Here is a 22,670-nt window from a genome sequence, read left to right on the forward strand (position 1 = left end):
CAGCACACTCTATAGTAGAGAGGATTATCCCAACAAAACAAAGAAATAAGTGATATTTGAATTAAGTGAAATCACTGAATATACCTTTAACACTGAGCATGTGCAAAGTTCCCGCATGAGCACCATCCTCTTTATTCATTCTAGTTGGGAGTGAGGATGTAGTTCTGATTGTAATGGGAAGTCCATTCTATAGTTTTGGAGCCAGAAGGGAGAAAAGTTTGGGACGTGTGGAGCGTTGTCCCGGCGTTTTTAGTGAAGGTACTTCCATCCAGCTTCCCTGCGTTGGCTGATCTGAGTGTGCCGGATGGTTTGTATAGGGAGCCATACCTTTGGTTGCAGGGGGCATGCGACCGGGAGCCAATGGAGGGAGCGGAGAAGTACGTGTGAGAATGTTGGCTGATGAAGACCAAGCGAGCTGCGGCATTTTGGATCAGTTGGAGAGTTGAATTTTGACAAGACTGTTGTCTGGATTAGGAGCTGGGCTGACTCCTAGGAGAGGAACGGTCTAATTCATTGTATGTTATAGAGTGTAAACCTATAGGATCAAGTGTGATTTTATATTGCAAACAGATTCCTTTTAAGCATAACCCTTGAGACTGTACTTCATTCATACTTAAATTGTAGAACTATATTCACTGGTGATATAGTACAGTACACACTGCAGTATATATAGGCCTTATATATTAATGTATTCACTGTACATTATTATTTCCTATTCATATATTCGCTGGTGATAGATGTACAGTACACACTACAGTATATATAATGTTTGTGTGATTTAATTTACAGGTTTTTTTCCCCACAGTGTCTTACAGTGGGTAAATAAAAAGCCAGTTGGAGCATTGTCTATTCTGCACCAGGTGAAGATTGTTTAGGAGCAGTTACATTTATCCTGAGTTCTTATTAGGCTAATACAATAAAATGTGTAATTAAATACATTCAAAACCTATGTAAGTGAAATCATGCTCTTTTTTAGCCCTGAAACATGACCGTCATACTCATGACAGTCATGACGTAAACTCAGATATAAAGGTCTCTCCTCAGTCCTCACAGCCATGGATGGTATAGATTCCTCTCTGGTGGTAGAAGTACCGTATCTTCACTATTACATAAAAACACATTTTAATCAACATCGGTGGACATTTTCTCCGTATTTTCACCATATGCTTTCAACTAGGAGCCCCTATCGGCTGGCAGGTGTACTGCACGCTGGTTACATTATAACTACGAGTGAAAATGATCACTGATGTGATAGAAATACCTCTACCCACCCGAGGAGAATCCTACCATCCGTGGCTCTGAGGTGAGAGCTTTATATTTGAAACCTGAACGTTTATGTAGATGCTTGGTTTAGCCAGGGTAGGGCGGTGTAGGACAGTGTCTTGACTGTCTTCAGTGTGGTTGGGTGCCACACAACCCAACAATTGTAACACCTCCTGGACAGCAGGGGGAGAGGTCCTAGAGGTGAATTCCCCGAAAATCCTCATCGGGGCCCTGGCCCCCCGGCCCCCACAGACTATACGTCACTGACCTGAACCATCATGGCTAATGTATTCATTGAACTTATATGACAGAAGCAGCTTTGATCCTCATCGCTACAAAGTCCAGTGGACAGTTTGTTGTTGTTGGTTGTGGAACCATGAGGCCAACAATTAAACACCAAACCCCCCAAAACAGGTAGTAGAACCTACTGCATCCTCCAGATGGAAGACTCTTTGCTTCACATGCATTTGTTTCAGCTGTGTTGTTGTTGTTGGTGTAGACTTGTGTGGATCAATGCCGCCCCCATCTGGTGGAGTTCAGGTTACAACATGGGCATGGGCGCATGGGCGCTCTCTCTCTCTCTCTCTCTCTCTCTCTCTCTCTCTCTCTCTTTTTTCCAGTTATTCTATAAGAGGAATGATACTAGTAATATTTTCCCACATCATTTGGGGTTTGTTTATGCCCTCCCTCAATTCCACCGTGTGTGTGTGTGTGTGTGTGTGTGTGTGTGTGTGTGTGTGTGTGTGTGTGTGTGTGTGTGTGTGTGTGTGTGTGTGATGTGTGTGTGTGTGTGTGTGTGTGTGTGTGTGTGTGTGTGTGTGTGTGTGTGTGTGTGTGTGTGTGTGTGTGTGTGTGTGTGTGTGTGTGTGTGTGTGTGTGTGTGTGTGTGTGTGTGTGTGTGTGTGTGTGTGTGTGTGTGTGTGTGTGTGTGTGTGTGTGTGTGTGTGTGTGTGTGTGTGTGTGTGTGTGTGTGTGTGTCTGCAATGAAAATTAAACTGAAAGGATGCGCAGGACTAATAATGCACAATAAATATATAATTATGTATATATATATATATAATTTTATTTTCCGGCCAAATAGAACATTGGAGGGTGCATCAGCTAGGTCAGGGGGGTGCACGACCAAAAAAGTTTGGGAGCCGCTGCCCGGGATGCCACATCCTCCACAGCGGATAGTAAAGTGTTTTAAGGATATTCGTTTGCTTTCTGTATCTAAAAACAGTGTTTTAAGGATATTGGTGTGGCATGTGTCAGTGGAATGGGATGTTTTGAAACCAGATTGGAAATCGTACAGTAGGTTGTGTTTGTCTAGGTAATTGCTGATCTGTTCGTAGATTAGTCTTTCAATGATCTTTGATGTGGAACACAGGATGGAAACAGGTCGGTAATTTCCAGTGTCCAATTTGCTTCCTTTTTTGTGCAGAGGGATTACACGTGCCATCTTGAGTTCCTTTAGAACTTGGCATAGACTGATTGATAGATTTGTAATATGAGTTATTATTGGGGCTATAGAGACAGCTGCGTCTCTGAGGAATCTGGTGGGGATTTTATCAAAACCGGTGGCCTTATTTGGCTGAAGTGCTATTAGTTTTTTCAGTACATCTTCATTTTTTACTGGTTTAATTGAAAATGCGTTTTTTTGGGCCCCTATTTTTTTAGGCCTTTGAGGGCAGTTTTGAAGGAGTCAAGGGATTCGCATGTCTTAATGACTGTTTGTTAGTTGGGATGAGAATGTGTTGTTCCTCGGTTTTCAACAGCAGGGGGAGCGCTCATACAACAAACAAACCATCTGGGGTCAGTAAAGAGTAAAACAGGCTCCATCTCAAAAGTCTCCAGACTCTTCCTTTCCTTATTCCTAGTATCCGTCTTGCCACGGCATTGGTGGAGAAAACCACAGGTTCCTCCCCCGCAGGACTACTCCGCCAATGAGCGTCATGTCAGCAAAATGAGTCAGAGTCGAAGAAAAGACAAAACATATTGACACGGGGCCGTGTAGACTTCGCTACATTGTATCAGCACGGTTGCTAGACGACTCAACCCTGCAACGTTTGATGTCAAAACAAAACCTCTGTAAACGGTTAGCATTTTCCTACACTTCTACATCTTATTGATTAAAAAAATAATATATATATAGGCTATATATATTTATATGAAAGAGACATCCTGTAAAAGAGCTCTAGGGCATGATGGCGGACATTGGATATAATAAAGGAACGTTGGGGAAATGTATATGTTTTAGTCCCAGGTTTTGATTGAAAAGAGTGCACAAAACTGAAGTCAGAATCCTGGGGGAAAAGATGAGAGGACGAGGATCACATGCGGACAAATTCGAGCTTTCCAAGGAATACAAGACGGGATTCACAGCACAGTGATTGTTCATGTTTAGCTCAACTGCTACCAAGATGTCACTGGAGACAAGTGATCTCCAGACGGACGAGGACTGTGAAGATCTGGTGAGTGACCGTGAGTCTTGGCTTCCTTGGTGTTGTCTGTCCGTATTTCTTTCAGCTCATGCGTGATCGTTTGGACCAATTCTTTAGCTCGCGTATTGATATCACGAATGATATTGTTCTAGGATGAATGAATGTCATTTTTGTCCATTAATTAAGTCACAACACAATCAGAGTTCCAAAAAATGCCAAGGCTCCACCACTCCAGTAATTTATTTTCACGCTCTGTAAACGGCTAGTAAATGTGCATTTTGGTCTGTTTGTTAAACAGACATATATTCACAATTGCAAAGGTTAATTGCAAAACGTGCACATTCCATATAGAGATCAAACTTTAAGAATGTAAGTCTCACACTTGGAACCTTTAAGATTGGACCTTTAACTTAAAACCAGCATAGGGTCAACACACCTCGATATTAGATATGACTGGGTTCAGGTTGTTTTGAAAATACTTTAGCTCAGTAGCATTACTAGCCTATCTTTACAGAATGTTTACTATGCCAATGTCCCTCAACTCTGAGACTCTCCTACTCTATATGTCCTGTCCTCCTCTCCTACTTTCTCTATCTTGTTCCATAGGTAGAGGATGGCTTCTCGCTTTCTGCTGACATCTCAGAACATGAGAAGGTAAACAACTGTTAATGGTCCACAGACACAACTGTTTGTGTTCAGTCAGTGTTCAAACCGGATTTAGTCAAAGTCGGCATGGGCAGATGTGATGGCATCACACTGCCTCCTGCACTGAAATGATCACACATGCTAAATTGGTGAATTGCAGTGCTGTGGAATTTACTCGTCTCAAACGTTTTGTCTGTGCTTTCAATAGAGAACGAGGATGAAGAGATGTTTGCGGAAGCCACCTCCTTCCCCAAGTAAGACCAGCTCAACACAGAGACAGTGGGCACTAGGCAGGAGATCAACTTTTCATCTCATCTTTTCTGTCTCCCATTCAGACCTGGAACAACTACTTTATTATACCTTACAAGCCAGGAACACCTCTGTGTATAGTTTTTGCGATATACAGTATATGGCAAAATTAGGTTTTTCAGTAAACCTATGTCAGGATTTTGAAGGAGTTTTTAGTATCTTGAAGAGAGCACAAAGAAGCAAGCACTCAGTTGCGTAGTTCACAGTATAAGAGTATAAGTGCACGGTAGGAATAGTCTATAGAAAGAAATTCCAGCACTAACGTTTTATCTATTTAGGATTCCTTTAATAGCTGTGTGTGTGTGTGTGTGTGTGTGTGTGTGTGTGTGTGTGTGTGTGTGTGTGTGTGTGTGCACATCCAGAGTCTCCCTACCTCTCCAGTCTGAATGTGAACCCCAGGAGGCCAGCAGTACCAGCTTGGAAGCCCCTGAGGAGCTCCGTGGCGACCAGCAGCAGAGGGGAGAGAGGGGACTCCTTGGGAGAGGCAGCCACAGCACGCTTTACCTCCCTCAGTAACGGCCACGGTGGGAATCTGCCAAAACAATTATCTTTTGCATAATCATCATCATAAAAAAGAAATTAATTGAAAAATGTTCACAGATTTTCCCCTAGTAGCAGAAATAGCAGATCTACAGGCTCACACATTGTGAGTAGGGGTGGGACGATATGGGTACCTCACGATACGATATATATTGCGATATTAGGCCCTCAATAACGGTAATATCACGATATTCTATATATTGCGATATATCAGTATATTGTATGACATTTCATCAACGATATATCACGATATCTGGAACTGAAAAAAACGATATTTTCGTGCTCGGACACAGGGAGGGACACTCTGTCTATAGTGGTTGCACCACTCAAACACTAAATTAATACTCAATAAACTCCCCCTTTGCCTCATACCCTCATCATAATGCCTCACAAACACCACCAACTGACCATTATCACTGGTGTCATCATAATGTCTCACAAACGCCACCAACTGACCATTATCACTGGTATCATCATAATGTCTCACAAACGCCACCAACTGACCATTATCACTGGTATCATCTTAATACCTCACAAACACCACCAACTGACCATTATCACTGGTGTCAGTGGACTTGTCCACTGCTGGGGAAATGCATTCTGCATTTTGTATTCCCACAAAGCTGTTTGGACAAATCACCATCCAGTAATTCAGTACTTCTGGTTGCTGTGGAATCTGAGAGTGGGATTTGCTTTATTTTAGCTGGCATTTCCTTCTTTTCTAAACATGTTCATCACTTCATAATGAACAACATTTCAAAAATAATTCGATATCGATATTTTAATAATCGATTATTTATCGTGGGAGGACGTATCGATATATATCGCAATATCGATATTTCAGCACACCCCTAATTGTGAGCTTGTAGATGGACTATTGCTGCTATTTTTAATACATTTTGAAAGTACAAACTTATTAAATAGGGCTTATTTTGGCTAAACTACATTTGTTTATTTATTACATTTTATTACAACTTTTGTAATTTACAAAGCCAAAGATCACAATGTTAATCAATTATTTGACAATTGTGACTGACAACCCTAGTCACCTCAGTTTCATCATGACCAATGGTATCTGGGGCATTCTACAGATTTGATATTGCACTGTACCTAATAAAGTAAGAGCATGTGCAGTATGCAGTGTAGGAATTTAACTGAATCATCACATACAGACTGAGCTCTCTCTCTCTCTCTCTCTCTCTCTCTCTCTCTCTCTCTCTCTCTCTCTCTCTCTCTCTCTCTTGTTCTTCTCTCAGGTTTGTTGCAGACAGTAAGGCCAGAGTGTGATGTCACTCAGGAGTTCCTCAAACAGGCTACAAAGAAAGCCATACAGACCCACTCTGCATCCAATGGTGTGTGAAGAGAGACCAGAAAGAGATACAGAATGTGCATAAGAGAGTCAGTCTGGCCACTCAGACACTGAAGCCTCATTTATACTTCATATGACGGTGTTGCTGATCTACAAGCTATTTTCGCGTTATTACTGTATATGTGACCAGATTTGACTGAGAGCCTGCCATCGTGCAACCTCCAGCTTTTCACCAGAGGAGAAAAACGTAGTTGCTGCGAGAGTAAGGTCTAGCCAACACCAACTCGGGATTCCTGGATCGCTGCCCTCCACGATTTCCTATCCAACGTCAGGTTCTTGAGCTCTGCAGTGTTGTCAGCCAGGTGTCGCGCCAGAGAAAAACTGAATGTATTTATATGTTATCCAAAATGAGTTAATAGCACAGGGAGACTCTTCACATACTAGAGCATCTCTGAAATAAATATCAGAGCTGAAATCGACATGTAAATATTAAATTAATGCTTAACAATTGCAGCTAAGTGTGATGTTAGAGTCCACAGAAGTGAACCTTTCAAGCCTGTTTTCTCAACTCACTGCTTTCTGCAAGACATTACTCTATAAGCCACAGCTCCAAAACTGGTGGGTCAAACTGATCAACCAATATGTCAATTTGAAGCTATGATTCCCTACTTTCATATGACCTGAAAAAAAAATCCAATGGCAGTCACTCCGTCAAATTTGGCCACATATTTCCAAATAGTAGCCCTGACTCAAACAGCCCGGGGTCATAAACAAATTAGCCTCTGTAGTCTGTAGTCTATAAGCCAGTCTGTCTCTCTCCTCCCATATCCCAGGTTACAGCCTGGACTACAGAGAGAAGGAAGACATGTACGACGAGATCATTCACTTGAAAAAGGTACAGCCGAGTGTAATAAATAATTTTTATCATTTTCAGTTTAATTTTATTGAGAAAGCCGAAACGATAAAGCACACAGTACATCTTTGTAGTTCAGTAAGATTTAATGAAGAAATTAGAACGGCGTGGCTCATTTGCAGACTTCTTGTGACCACCCTGTGACGTCACTCATCTATAACAGTGTTTGGGCGGGAATCCCTTTTGGTGTTAGCATTATGTTATGCTTTAGCTATTGAAAAATAGCAGATCTACAAGATCTGATTGGGTTAACAATATGTCGGGCCTATTGTTATGGGTCACACAAGTAAATCAACTTTCTGAGTCCATTTACTCTTATGGTGAAACGATGCAAACGAAACGATGAAAGATGGAACCATGCAAACAACGCGTTATGAGTTTATTTGGAGCATCTACCTGCATCTTTGCGCCTTTGCAACGTCATGTCACTGGCTTCCTTTGACAATGAATGGTAGACTGCATCGTTTAATCTGCCCTGTGTTAACGCAACAACGTCGAAACATTATAGTCTGCTAGATTCCTGCAATGAGCCATAGTGGGGCTTTTGAAATTTAAATACAGTCTACTCCTGACCCACTACTGGTGGTGTGTGCTGACGGTGTTGTCCTCTACAGAGCCTCCAGGCCCAGAGGGCCGACAACCAGCAGATGAAAGCCAAACTACGGCGCCTGGAAGAGGACACAAACAAGAGAGAGAAACAGATTGAGGAACTGCTAGATCCCACAAAAGTATGTACGGTATGGGTGGATAGCTACACCAGTGTTTCTCAAATGGGCGGTACAGGGCTACAGGGATGTGAGAGGGAACGAGGGAAATGTAATATTTATTTGTATTTATTTTACTGGTGTTATGTTTAATGATACATCATTGAAGAGCTTTCTGTGAACCTGCAGAGATGTAAAATGTTAATCTGAGTTAAATGTATTCTGATTGTGTGGCACTGTGGCCACAATGTGGAAACCGTTTAAGATAAATCTGCTCAGGAGGCACCAACTGCAACTATTTTCTATTTATTTGTAACTTTATATTCTTCCATGGGTGTGTTATCTATCATTCATTCATTCATAGCATCATACTTTGCTACTGTAGCTGTGGTTTTCTCTTGCTGTTTTCTAAGCAAATTGTTGTAGCCGGGTACAAAATATTTGGAGGTCTGCATCCAAATACATAATTTATTTGGGGGTGCTTGACATGGAAAAAGTTTGAGAACCACTGGGTTACACAATGTTATCTGAGACCCCCTGTATTGATTGATTGGGTTTTCTTCTCCATGGCAGGGGTCTGAGTACACTCGCAGTTTGGTGGACAAGAAGAATGAGGGCAGTGTGGTGAGTAGCCCGTGATCTGCTGGTGTGCACGGCACGTCACAGTGGTTCAAGCATTCCCATGGATCGGCAGGCTGTTCATTGGATGATGTTTGATGATGATGTACTATTTGATGATGTACTATTAAGAATATGTTTGACCGGAGTCAACAAAGTTTTGCAAAATATAGCAGATCAACAAGCTCACAACGCATCACGGATGCTAAGGTTTCAGTGGTTATAAGATTTCTTATAATTGTCTTTCATTTATTTTTATTTTACAGGTTTTATCTCATTTGTTTACAAATAATAATAGCTCAGATTTATATAGTGCTTTTCTAAGTAGTCAAAGTCATTTTACATAAAAGAAAAGATAAGAGAAAAGAAAATATTATTGCTACAGTATATCGTTGCTGCATACTATGTCCAAAACTGTTACTTTTCAGGATTCAAAATTCAAAAATGGCAAATATAGCAGATTTTCGTGTCGCATTGCCATACGTTTTGAACTTCAGATCAGCTATTTGGTTGATCTTGTAGATCACCTATATTTTGCTACTTTTGTGTTACACTAGTTTGACGAAATAGGGAATTTATACACAAAACATTTTAATTGGTTGAAATGACAGCAACGATATAGCCTCAGTGATTATTCAATTGACTGAAATGCACATTATAATATCTTCTGTCCCCAAGGTTCTAAATGGACTCAAACAGAGAATACTGAAGCTGGAACAGCAGTGTCGAGAGAAAGAAAACGCTCTAAGGTAAAACATCTACCTGCTGCACCAGAGATCTCTTCATGCACGTTATTGATCCGTGTGTCTTTGTATGCATGGATTAAAACACCGCGACCGAAGCTGTCCTACACACATGGCCGGCACTTGTAAGGAAAACAAGAGCTCCCCTTCCCTCATCCAGCTACAGATACGTTTGTCCAAGCCCCCAGAACCATGCTAGAACAGTGAAGAGACCATCGCCTGGTGTTTCTGGGGAAACACTATGCACAAAGATGCTTACGGACACCAAAGTTCTTGCAGTGGTGCCCACAGCAGAATAAATTGAAGAGGGAATCTTGAACAAACAAAGTGAGCGCACACGCTGATAGCCAAAGTGCCAATATTGTATGTAGGTCGCAGCAGTTTCAGGTTTCATGTCTTAATCTGCTGCGTCCTAAATACAATATTGGCACTTTGGCTATCAGCATGTGTGGCCACTTTCTTGTTTTTTCAAGATTCCCTCTTCAAATCTGGGATAGCAACACTTCCGCATTTAAAATGCTACTGTGTGTGTCTCCCATTTAAAATCCTCAGCAAAACTGTTCATCTCAGATGCTAATTATTTATGAACCACAGTGCTAGTGCATGGGGGCTCCTTTCAGCTGTTTCACAAATCACATATTTGGACTTAACAAAATGTTTTCAGCCGTGAGATTTAATTTAGCTTTAATCCATGATGTGCTGGCCTTCCTTGTTGTCCAGTAAACTGCAGAGTGAGCTGAGGACCACCAACCTGGAGGAGATGAAGATCATGGTGGAAACGTATTTTGAAGAGGTGACACGTTCACTATTTTCTAGAAGTAAAACTTAGTATTCTGATGCTAGGTACACTCTCAGGCCTACAAGTACATGTTGCACAGAGGGAATCTTTCATTAGTTCAGAAAATCTTTTCTAATACAAAAAAAAGAGAGAAAACTAAACTAAAACTATGACAAACACTTTGTCGACTAACTAGATAAAAACAAAGCTATGATGACCAAAACTAAGACTATATATATGGACAATTTTGTCAACGAATAACAACTAGACTAAAATGTTAGGGAGGGACTAATGGGATAAAGATCCAGTACAACTAAAAGACAAGTCATTTGGTTTGGTTGCGCTCGGGTGTCCGCAAATCTACATGCTCACAGTGCGAGGCATTGTGAGCTTGTAGATCGTCTATTTTCAGCATGCAACCAATTGTAATATCACGCATTACGACACCATCAAGGCCCGCCAAAATACATTCTAGACGACAAAATCGACTAGATTTAATCGACTAAACTCTTATGCTATTTAGTCGACTAAAACTAGACTAGAAATTTCAGAAGACTAATTATTATGACTAAAACTAAATCAAAATTAGCTGTCAAAATTAACACTGCTTGGTGTGTGTCTGTCTATCTTGTACCTTTCAGATCCAGAGGTTGAGAATGCTTGTTGAAGCAGCAGAGAAAAGGTACATTGACATTATATTAAATTTTATTATCCCACGATTGTAACCCATTAATTCACCCCTGTGTCAATTATCTAATGTGATGCTGGGCTCTACACACCCTCCGCCAACCTAGTCCCCATATATGGGGGACATGGAGAGAGCAACGGACTTGAACTCATGCTTCCTTCATGCCGGAGTGTCCAAGTTGCTCCTTTACACCCGACGGGGGAGTTTCCCTGGTTGGACGTAGCGCATGGAAGGAACACGTTATTCCAACCAGTTCCTTTCCCCTCCATCAGGCGCCCCGGCTGGCCAGGGGGAGGCAGTTTAGAGACCAGGATTACTGCATGTTTTTTGTGAGGGTACCTACCCTAGGGGACACGGGGAGAACATGCAAACTCCACACAGAAAAGCCCTTTCGCCAACCCCGCCTCGGGTATGTGCACTGATGACACGGAGGAGGAAACAAGCCACCAGCACCCACAGCACCCCGAGCGGGAATCGAACCCAGGACCTTCTAACTGTGAGGCGACGGCACTACCAACTGTGCCACCGTGCCCCGTACATTGACTTTTTGATCACTTTTTTCTTTTCTTTTTTATATTCTTTTGGGGCTTTTATGCCTTCATTGATAGGACAGTAGACTGACAGAAAGTGGGGAGAGAGATGGGTCTGCGAGGCTAATTCTCATCAAATAAACGCTGGTCCGTGGCTCAAATGCTGAATAAATTAATGGACCTTGATGTGAAGAAGGTTGAAAACCACTGCTCTATATGGTGGTGGCACGAGGCGTAATGGAATGACAACCATATATGGAAGCGTGTGATGTCATGAGGCGTAATGGACTGACAACCATAGATGGAGGTGTGACCTGAGAGAGTCACCTAACTGACGGACAGACAGGTTTTGCAGGTTTTCATCGTAATCTGTGACCTACAGTTGCAATAAAAAATGCACAATAATACGTACGTAATAATATGTACCAAAGGACAATGGGGACAGTGAATGGCATCTCCTTTCTATGGGGATTTGCATTTACCTTCCCTTGTGGTCTCCTGATAGATTATGTTTCAGGCCATTTTTGCCAGTGTTCACTATCTTAACCCATTAAGGACTGTGTCACCTTAGCTTTCAACCACTTTAACCATTATTTTAAACTTTAGCTATTTTTCAAAAATCATGAAAATGTGTGCAAATCTTCTATCTCAAATCTCTGCTTCTGGGGTGTCCCTGGAACAACATACTTTCAGATGTGAGTCTGCGGCCAAATTCATATAATTCTAGGGGTCCTTGACATAAACAAGTTTGAGCGCCACAGACATAGAAACATACGGTTTCTCAGAAAACGTTTAACGATTTAGAAGACATTTGTAGAACTGACTATAACAACCCTTTGTTCTCTGTGCGTAGCAGTCGAGCGGAGAGCAAGGGCTCCCAGAGGCAGCAGAAGGCTCTGGGCTCCATGGTTCAGCGTCTGTCGTCAGAGCTCAAAGAGCTGCAGCTGGAGAACAGCACCTTGAGAGAGGAGCTCAACACCAGCAGCCCTGTAGAGGGAGCCAAAGGTCTCACACACACGCACATGCATACACACACACACTCACTTTCACGTGAAAAACTAATTTTGCTTGCAGTTCAGCTATTTTTGCTACTTTTACGAGACTTGCTGTATGTTGACATACAGTATGGAGATACAAGGTGTGTGTGTGTGTGTGTGTGTGTGTGTGTGTGTGTGTGTGTGTGTGTCTCTCTCTCTCTCTCTCTCTCTCTCCAGGCTACAGAGAGTGGAGTAAGCAGAGACTATTGAGGAGACTGCTGGAAGTAGAGAAGGTGACCAGATTGCATGGATTAAAGTTCTCAGTCGCCACAACTGTTTTCAGATGTGATCAGTGACTTCTTAAGTCCTTTTCTGACGGGGAGCGAGTTACGCAGGCGTTCTCGCCTGGATCAGCAACAGGTCTGCTAATGAGGGGCCATGGGATGCGTAGCGGAAAAAGAAGCTTGCCACAATAAAGGGCTAGTCGCACGTGGGCGTGTGCATGAAACGAGCACGCGTGCGACAATTCCACGGGAACGTGCCCGTGAAAATACACTTGAATAACCGCACGTCCAAAATAAACACCTCTCATTGAAAATGAATTACTAGGCACATTAGTCGATCCCCACCTGAATGGGCCTATAAAATGGAATAAGAACATAGGTTTAGAATGTGATAGCTGCAGGACATCATAATTCTAATTCTGTCGGGTGGAAATCTCATATGTCCAAAAAAACACAACTCTTACCTTTCAGGGTTGAAATTTAAAAGCATCAAACATAGTATCCAGAAGCTCAAAACACGATTCACTGTTGAGGTTTCTGCCCGACAGCGGCCTTTTCAGTCATTAGTTTTTTTTTTAGATAGTCTTTGAAACACACACACAACCCTGTAAATGCAGCAGGACTGACACCTCTCTCCTCCACTCAGAGGCTGGAAGACGCCAGAAGACACGCCCACTTGGCCAAGGGCGGCATACGATTGGACCAGGGCGTTCAGACTACAGCGGAGAGCGAGGTCCTTGTTGATGATACACTGGGAGTTGCCGTTGCAACAGAGCCGGCGGTCTCTGGGCTAACGGCTCCATCGTCTGCACAAGTGGAGGAGGAGGCGTGCACTCTGAGAGAGTGTGTCAGCCAACTGGAGAGACACAGGGAGGAGCTTCAGCACACTCTGACCAATAAAGAGTGAGTGAGTGTTTGGTAAAACTATCAGAAAATCCTAATGATCTCAGATATTTCATAAAAGCAAAGAGGTTAACCCACTGGTGTCAGTTTTTTTAAAATGTCCATCCTTTTTTGTCGGTGCTGGTATGGCCGACTTAGCATCAATCTCCAATTTCTTCAACTGGTTGGCTGTATGGCTACCAAAACACCATAATTCTACATATTGATTAATTGTTAATGAGACACAGCGCTAGTGTGTGGGGGGTCCTTTCACTCCGTTTCACAAATCGCATATTAGGACTTGACCTAACAAAAGAAATATCTGTCGTGATATTTTATATTTTCTTCAATCATGTGCTTGAACTCAACTCAACTGTCTGGCTCTTGAGACTTGGGTGAAAGCGGCTCTCTGTCCTCGTGCTTTCTTTCTAGCGAGGAACTGAGTCGTCTCCGAGCAGAAAAAGAGGAATCGGAGAGAGAGACAGAGCGATGGAAGGCTGAACAAGCAGACAAATGCGGCAAAGAGAGGCAGAGTCACAAGTATGTCTCACTTCTTCTCACTGGGATTGAAGCCTTTCTAGATCAGTCGTTAGCTCAAGAGTAAAAAAAAAATTAAGTGTGTGTGTGTGTGTGTGTGTGTGTGTGTGTGTGTGTGTGTGTGTGTGTGTAATAGGCAGCCCATTTGATTTGTATATGGACACTTGTTTTACATCCAAACTTATGAAATATCACCTTCTGGTGGAACGTATTATGGCCTTGGGATATAACAGTCAAATTATTGTCCTTGTATTTGGAAGTCTGGGTCATGTCCATAAACTTGTGCTCAGGGGTCTGCAATTGGGTGGATTGCAAAAGATGCTAAAAAGTTGGCTAAATACTGTTCTGTCTCGGCTATTATGGGCAGTCTGTCTATCTGGAGAAGGCGTAGTTTTATTTATCCCTAGGTAGCTTAAAAAATAAATAAATAAAAACATCCCGTCTAGTAGTGTCAAGTAATAGTATGTCATCAATGTGCTTTCCCCCTCTGTGTGTTAAGCATGTGCAGCTGTTATATCTGATTGGACCATATAATGTAACCTAATTCTGATCAGTGTTTGGGTCTATTGTATTGCGCCTCTTGTGCAGATCCAAATGCAATGATAGGTGTGTGTATTTCCCAGACAGGAACTAGAAGAGTTGAGGCTGAGGATCCAGGCGTTGGAGGAAGAGAGGCACCAAGCTGCTGCACTAGCTGCCTCCTCTCCGACAACAGCAGAGCAGCAGACCGCAGGAGGACGGACGGGTGGTGGAGAAGGACAGACGGACGCAGAGCGGAAAGATGAGGAGCTGAAGGAGGAGGAGTGTCGGGATGAAGAGCTGAGAGAGAGAGCATCCAGGACCATCCAGACAGGCTGGAGGGAGCACAGAGATAGGGTATCATGCCTGATTTAATACAAACACATTACACTGAAGGAGAATAGATTCGTACCACATTTAGCCGCTAGATCATTTCCACCGGCAGTGAGTCCAGTCCCCCGGGGGCAGGTCGAATGACGCAACACAGGATGCACAATACAATCACAAGTTTATTTAATTGTGTTTACTTTAGTAAAAGACTCCAGCATTGCTGCTCGAGTCTTTGCCATAAGATGGTAGATTCTCTAGTCCTGGGGTTCCCAAACTGTGGTGCGTGCACCCCTTCGTTTTTTTTTTCTTTTCGCAAACTGCAAAATCTGGTAAAACACTGTTGTAAAGAGAGCTGCTGCGGGAGTATACACAGCTAGTCTCAGTGCAGTGAAATTCTGTGATTATTTTGCCAATTACAACAAGACTTAGTGTTGGGGGTGCGTCAGCCCGCCAGGAGGTAACGGGTTGCACGGCCAAAAACGTTTGGGGACTACTGCTCTTGTCTATCCGATCACCTAATACCTTAAGAGGACAATAAATCCCCAAATATAACACCACATAAAATCCTCTGTTAATTTATCCATTCTGAACTCTAATTTGGTCCATTTGGATAATCATAATAATTTCTATAATCTATAATAAGGATTTTACTGTGCCCACAATGCAATGCAGTACAGTGCAGAAGAACACTTGACAAGACACTGACTACCGTGACCGTTACGATGGGACACATTGCACACCACATGACAGAGCATGGGCAGATAATACTGTAAAACTCTGTTTAAGACCTGTTGTTTAAGATTTTGGTCATATAACCATTTAAAGACAACATGACAACGGCACAGCACAGCATGAAAAAACAGGTGTTGATCCATGAGAGAAATATGATCGTGTTTTGTCTCATCAGGACCTTGTGAAGATGCAGTCAGCAATAAGAGGCCATCTCCACAGACACACACTACTCAGGGACCTGCAGAAAGATGCACACACCAAGGTTGGATTACACACACACAAGTTTGTATACTTGATTTCACGACAGAATTGAAAATAGCATCTACATAGCATCTCGGGTGTCGCTGTGAACTTGTAGATCGGCTGTTTTTCTATGTATAAAATAAGGAAAACTTTAAAGATAACAAATGTCTAATCCTAATTCTAACCCCAATTAATCCTAATTCTAACTCCAATGAATCATTGTTTTAGACTCAGGCTCTGTGCGTCACTGTAGTTGTATATGCATTTGATTTGTTTCAGTACCTTGTGTTGACATTGCTAAATTGCTCTGGATTAAGATAAATGCCTAAATTCAAAATTTGAAAAGGTTTCCTTTTCCAGAAGGTGAGAACTTTCCTGCTCCGGGTCAGTTTCCTATAGCTTCTTTTGATTGGCTCAGCAACAGATTTAAACAGGAAAAACACATTATCCAAGAATTTGGTTACTGGGTGATGATAAATTGATCAACACAAATTTTAACAAAGAATATTTTGTATTACTCGCCAGTACAGCTGCGAAGAAAATCATTTTGGTTAACTGTAAATCTGAAAACTCACCTTCACAGAGACACTGAATGAGCTTTCATCATACTGTACAATGTAAGGAGAAAGCCTGCTACTTTTGAAAAAAATCTGTGGTAGGTTCTTTGAGGCTTCAATATCTCCTCTGGGTTGATTTTGTTTTATTTTTTATTTATTTATCTGAGTTGATGTTGTCAAGTGGTGTTATGGACAATACAGAGTAATGAAAGCTATGTAGTTTACCTTTCTGTGGTGGGGGGGGTCCCTTTTATCCAGTTTTCTTTTTCTTTTTGCTGTTTTTTGTTTTCTTTTTTTAGTTTGTCTTGTCTTGTTTTTAAAAAAAAAGAAAATTATGATTCTGTAATTCTGTGTTTTGAATGATGATGTTTGCATTATCATTAAATAAATCTTTAAAAAAAAAAGATTTAAACAGGAAACACCTTCATATGTGTTTCCGGTTCAAATCTGCTGCTGACCAATCAAATTAAGCTATGAGAAACTGACCATGCTTGTGCCACTTTTCTGGAAAAGACAGTTATGCACAGAGCAAAATCCTTTTTAACCCTAAAACGACATTTTTATTGTGAATACGAAAATGGTCCTCAAAATGTGTATTTCTGGCACGGATGGCTGGCTTTGCGGTCTGGGCACGCATGTCCTGATCCCAACGACCTTTGCTACGTGTCGCTGCCCACCTCTCTCTCCCCATTTCCTGTCAATCTACTAAGAGTGTTCAACCTTCCTTTATGTGATTTAATCTGATGGTGTGTTTTTTTTTTATGGGTTCGTTCAGCTGAATAAAGACTAATAATGATTCTGTAACATGGAAAGAGCATTAGATTAGTCCTTTTGATTTGATGACCTGCAGTGGTGGTTCTCCACTTTCTTCTCTACAATATGCCGTCTCTGTTCGGGAGGAAACCTCATACTGTATGCCCACAACTGTTACTTTTCAGGATTCAAATTCAAAATGATCAAAAGTAGCAGATCGAAAAGCTCAAAATGTGTCGCTTCATGCCACATTTCGAGCTTGTGGATCTGCTACTTTTGATCATTTTGTGTGACGCTGTAGTATGATCAAGTAGGCGCTACTTGTAAATCAACGCCCAAATTAGTAGAGCATTAATTTACAAAAAAGTTAAAATATGGAGATAAGAGGCCTGACAGCGATTTTTCTTTTGCTGAATACACCCTTCACAAATTGAGATTTGTTATGCATTTTGTTAAAGGTTTTGATAATCACTGTCCTAAACATTCCTGTGTCCCTTTTTCAGGCCAGCTTGTCACAGAGCAGCAGTGAGGTTACTTCCCATGCGAAGGGTGAGCTGGATGCGGTTGCCTTGATGATGATACAGTCTGTATTCAGGGGACATCTGGCTCGCTGCAGTGTCACAACAGAGAGGTGACATTAATGACATCATCATCATATCATATATCATCATACTATAATTAACCGAATGTCTGCCGTAGCTCCTCACTGCCTGCACCAATCACTCCCACTTTTCACACAGGCATTGACTATAATAATATGGAGGTCTTAACCAATTTAACAAATTAATAATGAATTTATTAGTGAATTAAAAATGTGAAAAAGCACCCAGGGCGCAGTACCCCCTGGGGCCACAGGCCGCAAGTATTTCACAACTAGTGAAATAGTGTATAAGAACACAGCAAACACACACTGACACGCTGCTATTTACGGTGTGTGGTGTGTTGTGTGTGTGTGTGTGTGTGTGTGTGTGTGTGTGTGTGTGTGTGTGTGTTTTCTAGCTCCATGTCATCTATGCCTTCTTCACTGGGAAACCTCGTGCCAACTCCAGCACCAAGACGAGCCCACTCAAAGTGCACAAATGCCAGCACAGGTGAGACACACACAATCACACATACATGCACTATCAAAGTAAAAGTACTAGTAAAAAGTAAGTATATTTTGATCACAATACTTTTCTACTTTTACTCAAATACATGTTGAATACAGGACCTTTATTTGTATTTCTACATTGTGGTATTTAAGCAATATTACATGAGAGCGCCCGCAGGGCGAGATCCCAAAGCAACGCAGAAGTGCATTAATAACGTTAAACCACCCCCTCGAGTGTAATATTGCAATTACACAACAGTTACCCTTAAAACTAAGAAAATCGCTGTAAAACATATTTTTTTTAATGACAGATTAAACAATGTTTAGTCAGAAATGTAGAACAGCACGTGGTAGAGTCATAGCCTCGCATAGCCAGCCTTCATCTGCCTTTGCAATGCATATTGCCCCACGCAGGGAAATTTGTATAGCTACGCAAGGCTAGTACAGTCAGACATTTAGGTTAAAAGGAGAACACAAACAGATCCTGGGGACTTGTTTCCATTGCGTCTATGTATATTTCTCATCTGTCTGAAACCAGGGTTCTTCACAGTGTCCGTGGACTGAACTACAGTCGGATACAACACAGCAAATATTTAACATATAAAATCCAAATACTTTAGTTTGCATTCTGGGCAGTCTGGCTCATTGTGAGGGTGGGATGATTTGTACTGGTTCAGAGAAGTTTGCATAATAACTAGTAACTGTTACAAGTTTTGCGTTTGATTTTTAAATAGTTTAGTTTTTTTTCTTTTTTCAAAAAATAACAAAAATAGCAGATCAACAAGCTCACGACGCGTCACACTACTTGTGGATCTGCTATTTTTGAAAATGTTTGACAAAGGCAAACATTAATTACATTTTCTTGATTCTATGATTTTGTTTGTTTTTGTTTTGTTAATACACAAAACAGTGTTTTTCAATTCTATTTATCCTTATCCCATTAGTTCTAGTTCTAACTGTGGTGTGTTGCCCACAGGCCAAACCCGCGACGTGCTGGAACCCAGAGCTGCAAATGCAATGGACTCTGATGATTCTGATGACATCATTGTGTCACCTTCACGACCTTTGAGGGCCAGAGAAAAGCTACTCTTCTAGGACTCCGGACACGAGTGCGTTTGTGACCTCTGAGGCTTAGGCTGATTTAGCGTACGGTCACACATGCACGATGGCAGGGGAGTGGCCAAACGCAAGCCAGAGGCATCAAATGCATCTCGGTTTAACAAAGTTGAACTCCATGCGATCGGAAGCAGCACACCTTCCCAATCATACAATGGAATAGAACACCTGTATTCCATTGCTGTCGGGCAGAAAGCTCTTATTTCCATGTTCAAACTTTTTTTTCTTTTTTCTTCAAAAATGTCCGTATTGTGCCGAATATAAGACTATTCTGATTATAAGACGACCCCCATTTTTCTGGAATCATCTGTGGAAAAAGAACACTAAATGTCAAATAGTCTAGTCCCCCGATTATAACTTTTTTGTTTTGGATATTTCCGTTAGCAAAAAACATATAGTCTTATATTCAGCACATTAGGGTAACACCCTACCCCTTGATCATACTACAGCGCTAAGTCACACACAAGTAATAAAAGTAGTAGCAGATCTAAGACGCCTGAGAGCGAGACACGTCTACACATCCACCTGGGTGACAGCAGACTGTTGGGAAAGCGCTGGCGCTTTAGAATGGGGGGTCAGATCAACATATCTGCAGTGTCTTGACAGTATACAAGACGAGGGCCCTGGTAGGGCCAGGCCTTAACTTTCGGGCCTTAATGTTCAATCTAGTTTTTGTCGGCTGCCGGGCACAGCTGCACTAATAACTTTGGGGCAGGCCCATCTAGAGTTTAAATGGACAGGTATCAGTCAAAAGGGAGACATCAAGGGGAAGGATCAACATATGGAATGTCGGAACAGGTCAGCGCCATATGTGGAGATGTAAGGGTTGCTGACCAATATTGATGACATCAAGGATCTCCATCCCTGATGAGGTCACGAGGCATGACTGGGGGTGACTGACTGAAATGCACGATTTAAGCAATATTACACGAGAGGGTGTGGTTTAACGTGATTATTGCCACGACAGTGATGTGGTCAGGAACGAGACGTAGTCGAGTTCTGCAAGCATCAATTATACAACAGTTACTCTTAAAACTAAGAAAATTGCTGAAAAAACATATTTTTTTAATGACAGATGTAGTCACTACGACCACAAATGTTCCAAGAAACTAGCTAGCCTAGCCACCGAGTTTGCTGCACTCTGGGAAAACGGAGCAGCTGCATTATTTGTTTTGATTAGGTGTGATGCTCGTTTGAACCACGGGTAGAATGCTGTTATTAAATGCAACCTGCGGTCGCAACAAGCTCGTATCCTGAAATGGATGAGAATTAAACAGTTTTGAACATAGGAGGTTTCCACCCTATTGAAACTGTCCAAAGCAGTTGCTTTTTTATTGTTCATTTAAAAAAAACATTTTTAAAATACCGATCTACAAGCTCACATGAACTTGTGGGTCGACTATTTTCATACATTTTGTGGGATACTCTGTAATATAAGGTAGGCCCGGGCATATAAAAAAAATACGCATTTGAAACATGGGGATACGAGATTAATGCCAGACAGCAACTTTGTCCTACTGTGCTTAATTGTGCAACTGATGTCGTGCACTGAAAATATCCAATTTACAAGCTCACAAAGCAAATGTGCATTGGGAGCTTGTAGATCTAGATCTGCTTGTAGCTCTGAGCTTCTAAACCAGGCTTTACTTGGGCTCTATGCATTGTTGGCTTCTACAGTGAAACGTGAAGGGTTTTTTCTGAGTGTTCTGTGCAGCCCAATAAGCTGTGTGTGTTTTTACATGCACATTGTTATTCTGATATCATTCTTACGTTCTGTTCCCATGCCAAAACACTGCATTCCATTCACAATAGGTTGGATAAATTAAACCTGTAAGCCCAGTACTGGAAACCACAACGTGATCGCTCAGATATACTAGCGTCTTATCCAGTATGTTACAGCTCTGGTGGTTATTTTGCTTAAGTTATATTCTGTTGTATGATGTTGGTGTCGCAAACTGAAAATAGCCTACCATTGATCTAGATCGGCTTTTTTCGGAAATGGCAAATGGTTAATGGTGCATATAGAGCTTTTATCCAAAGCACTTTACATAGATCGTATGAATCAGGCTGTTCTGTTTCTGTGGCCATTTGCAATATCGGCAGATGTCTGCAGAAACCTCTTACATATTTTAATTTTAACTTTTTGCTGTGTTATTTTGTAAATGAATGCCCTACTTCATCCTACTACAATGTCACACAAAGGTCAATCTGGAAACCCATCTGCAAATTATATGCAGAATGTACAACTGACCACAGGACTACTGACATTGTAAATGGGCTCACGGGATCGCACATTGTGCAACATCGTACTGTACTACACTGCAATGAGTCATTAAGATGAACATCCAGAAGACATTACTCAAAGAGGCAGTGGCCCCGGTTTAATCACTGGCTTCTCTTGGCTTATTGTCAAAGTGTCCTTGAGCAAGACACTAAACAGCAAATATAAAATAGGGCATTCATTTATATTAAACAAACGCATACAACATATTCAATATGCTGATTGAATGGTTTCTGGCTGACAGCAACAACATGTACATTATATGAAACGAGTGAGTACATAATCAACCACACCAGTTGCTGTAAAAGCATTTGATCCTTGCCATGCTTCATCACTTGAGACAAACAGGCCCATGTGCTCATCTGTCATTTGATTTGTAGTTGATGTAATTAATTTCAAAAAAACATTTTTTTTTACAGAAGTGCCTTCTTTATTGCAATCAAATTTGTGTCAAAAAGAAGATGTCTTTGTGTTGAATGTAGCCCTACACATTACCAGTGTGAGTGAGACTGGGGGTGTATAAATAGCAGCCAATGAATGAATGCACTGTTGATATTAAACTGTGAATTAAAGAAAACAGAAGCTCTGTTGCAGTAGCTGGTACAGACGGAGGGTCCTATGCCAACAATCTGCAGTTATGCTGTTTTAGAGGCAAATAATGATAACCAATCAATGGGCTTGTCACCAAAATAATGAATCTGCATTTTATTTTATTTTTTATTCTATTGCAAGTCGACTTCAGAGTCTGTCTAATTAAATGTTTTTTTTAAAGACCAAAATATGGGTCTCTTGTGTGTAATTTGTATAAAGCAATAATATTGTGGTTTGTGTAGCTGGAACACAAATCCCACCAATGACATCCACTGTGGTTTCTACATTGTGGTGGCATTGCTACTTTTACTTGCA

General features: G+C 41.5%; 1 protein-coding gene across 2 annotated transcripts; it reads left to right on the forward strand.

Moving 5' to 3' along the window:
• The first annotated feature begins 3,260 nt into the window (after nt 1-3,260).
• iqce (IQ motif containing E) lies at nt 3,261-22,569 on the forward strand. Of its 2 annotated transcripts, XM_080756649.1 has the most exons (20): nt 3,261-3,716; nt 4,293-4,340; nt 4,540-4,585; nt 5,003-5,164; nt 6,437-6,532; nt 7,323-7,384; nt 8,017-8,130; nt 8,680-8,730; nt 9,403-9,473; nt 10,188-10,260; nt 10,887-10,927; nt 12,317-12,468; nt 12,678-12,733; nt 13,371-13,627; nt 14,039-14,146; nt 14,767-15,019; nt 15,900-15,986; nt 17,781-17,908; nt 18,277-18,368; nt 19,344-22,569. In XM_080756649.1, exons 1-20 carry the CDS (start codon nt 3,642-3,644, stop codon nt 19,460-19,462), a joined length of 2,091 nt encoding a protein of 696 aa, XP_080612775.1. In that variant the 5' UTR covers nt 3,261-3,641; the 3' UTR covers nt 19,463-22,569. The 2 variants fall into 2 exon arrangements, 1 of the variants encoding a protein (XP_080612775.1); XR_013963486.1 differs by lacking the exon at nt 19,344-22,569 and having other exon boundaries at nt 15,900-16,006; nt 18,277-18,366.
• The last annotated feature ends 101 nt before the right edge of the window (nt 22,570-22,670 follow it).

The sequence above is a fragment of the Protomyctophum bolini genome, assembly GCF_963924005.1.
Source record: "Protomyctophum bolini genome assembly, chromosome: 3".
NCBI lineage: Eukaryota > Metazoa > Chordata > Actinopteri > Myctophiformes > Myctophidae > Protomyctophum > Protomyctophum bolini.

Bases quoted from the DNA above. Each gene is read 5' to 3' on its own strand.
- iqce (XM_080756649.1), top strand. From the start codon at position 3,642: ATGTTTAGCTCAACTGCTACCAAGATGTCACTGGAGACAAGTGATCTC. The intron at 8,131-8,679 runs GTATGTACGGTA...TCTCCATGGCAG, and splicing joins AACTGCTAGATCCCACAAAA to GGGTCTGAGTACACTCGCAG. The intron at 15,020-15,899 runs GTATCATGCCTG...TTGTCTCATCAG, and splicing joins GGAGGGAGCACAGAGATAGG to GACCTTGTGAAGATGCAGTC.